The following is a 1,222-nucleotide window of genomic DNA, read 5'->3' as shown; positions in this document are numbered from 1 at the left end:
CATACACACACACACACACATATATATATATATATATATGTATATTGCATGTTATTGTAGAACTTTTCCGTGCATTGATGAATGCGAGTAGGTTACCATACGAAACACATAACTTTTTCCTATCAATTCATATACGAAACAATACAAACAATCAGCCCTCACATACGGACTATTCTCGGGCATCCTTGCAGGATATGGGGTTGCGGCAAATCAAGCATTCGTCACAGCCACACAGTGCCAAGACCATTCGCAGGCCATCAATTGAATCACGTACACGCACAGCCAATGAGTGCGACTTCAAATCAGGAGGGTCCTCTGGTTCACTCAGGTAGGAAGGCTAATGGGATATAAATACACATTCTTATTTTAGAACAGTCCCTCCGGGCGTTCAAGAAGTTGATATATACAATAGGCGTTGTATTATGAGAATCGTATCTTTGGAGTAAGCATGAATTGTAGCATGACGAAAGCCCTACAATGTTGCTCAGGCATGAAGTCTTATCAGGATATAAATAGACATAGTAAATATTCAGGCCACAACGTTTTAACTTCGTTACAATAAATTAGTCGAGCGCTGAGCAGCTACTTCTACTATATTGCATTGCATATGATGCTTTATTCCGATTATGCATCTTTATATACACACTGAACATATGTGCACCCCCCGCAAGCAGACAGATTCACATACATCTGAGATTCACGTTCTAATACACTCACTCACCTGCAGCCAAGTGTACAACCACAGGCGCACCAAGAGCGCCCATGCGCCAGGGTCTATGCAACAGTCTGTGCTGAATTGTGAGCAGATGCTGCAGAGTCTGCAGGCCGATGTCAAGGAATTGCGTAAACGCGCCGAGCATACATATTCCTTCTCAACACTAGTACTGATGTCTATTGTCATGGCTGTGCTAATGCAGACGGTGCTCGTATTCGTCATCAATTAAACACGGATGAAAAATACAATATACGACACGGTGACTATGTTGTTTATGGCAGCCTTTGTCTGATGGAGAGCATAGAGTACAAGGTTTACGACACAATTATGTCTGATGTAGCATGTGGTCGGAGCAAACAGCTTACTAGGGATGCCTGAGATATAACAGAATGGCTTCGTTGTGCCCCATGCTCCTCCCAGTACATATACATTCCCATTAATATACATAAAGATGGGTATGTATGTATGTATGTACATACACACACACACACACACACACACTTATAT

At 42.1% G+C, this 1,222-nt stretch overlaps 1 protein-coding gene across 1 annotated transcript; it reads left to right on the top strand.

The window, feature by feature from the left end:
* Positions 1-727: 727 nt before the first annotated feature.
* On the top strand, positions 728-944 carry SARC_16618 (hypothetical protein; the record flags this gene model as incomplete). The annotated part of the gene is made up of 1 exon (XM_014289278.1): positions 728-944. A coding segment is annotated over one exon (217 nt), but the record flags the coding sequence as incomplete, so codon positions are not given.
* Positions 945-1,222: the final 278 nt, after the last annotated feature.

This window comes from Sphaeroforma arctica (assembly GCF_001186125.1).
Source record: "Sphaeroforma arctica JP610 unplaced genomic scaffold supercont1.8515, whole genome shotgun sequence".
In the NCBI taxonomy this organism is placed as follows: domain Eukaryota; class Ichthyosporea; order Ichthyophonida; genus Sphaeroforma; species Sphaeroforma arctica.
The sequence above is the reverse complement of the archived record's forward strand: the minus strand, read 5'-3'. Positions and strand labels throughout refer to the sequence as shown.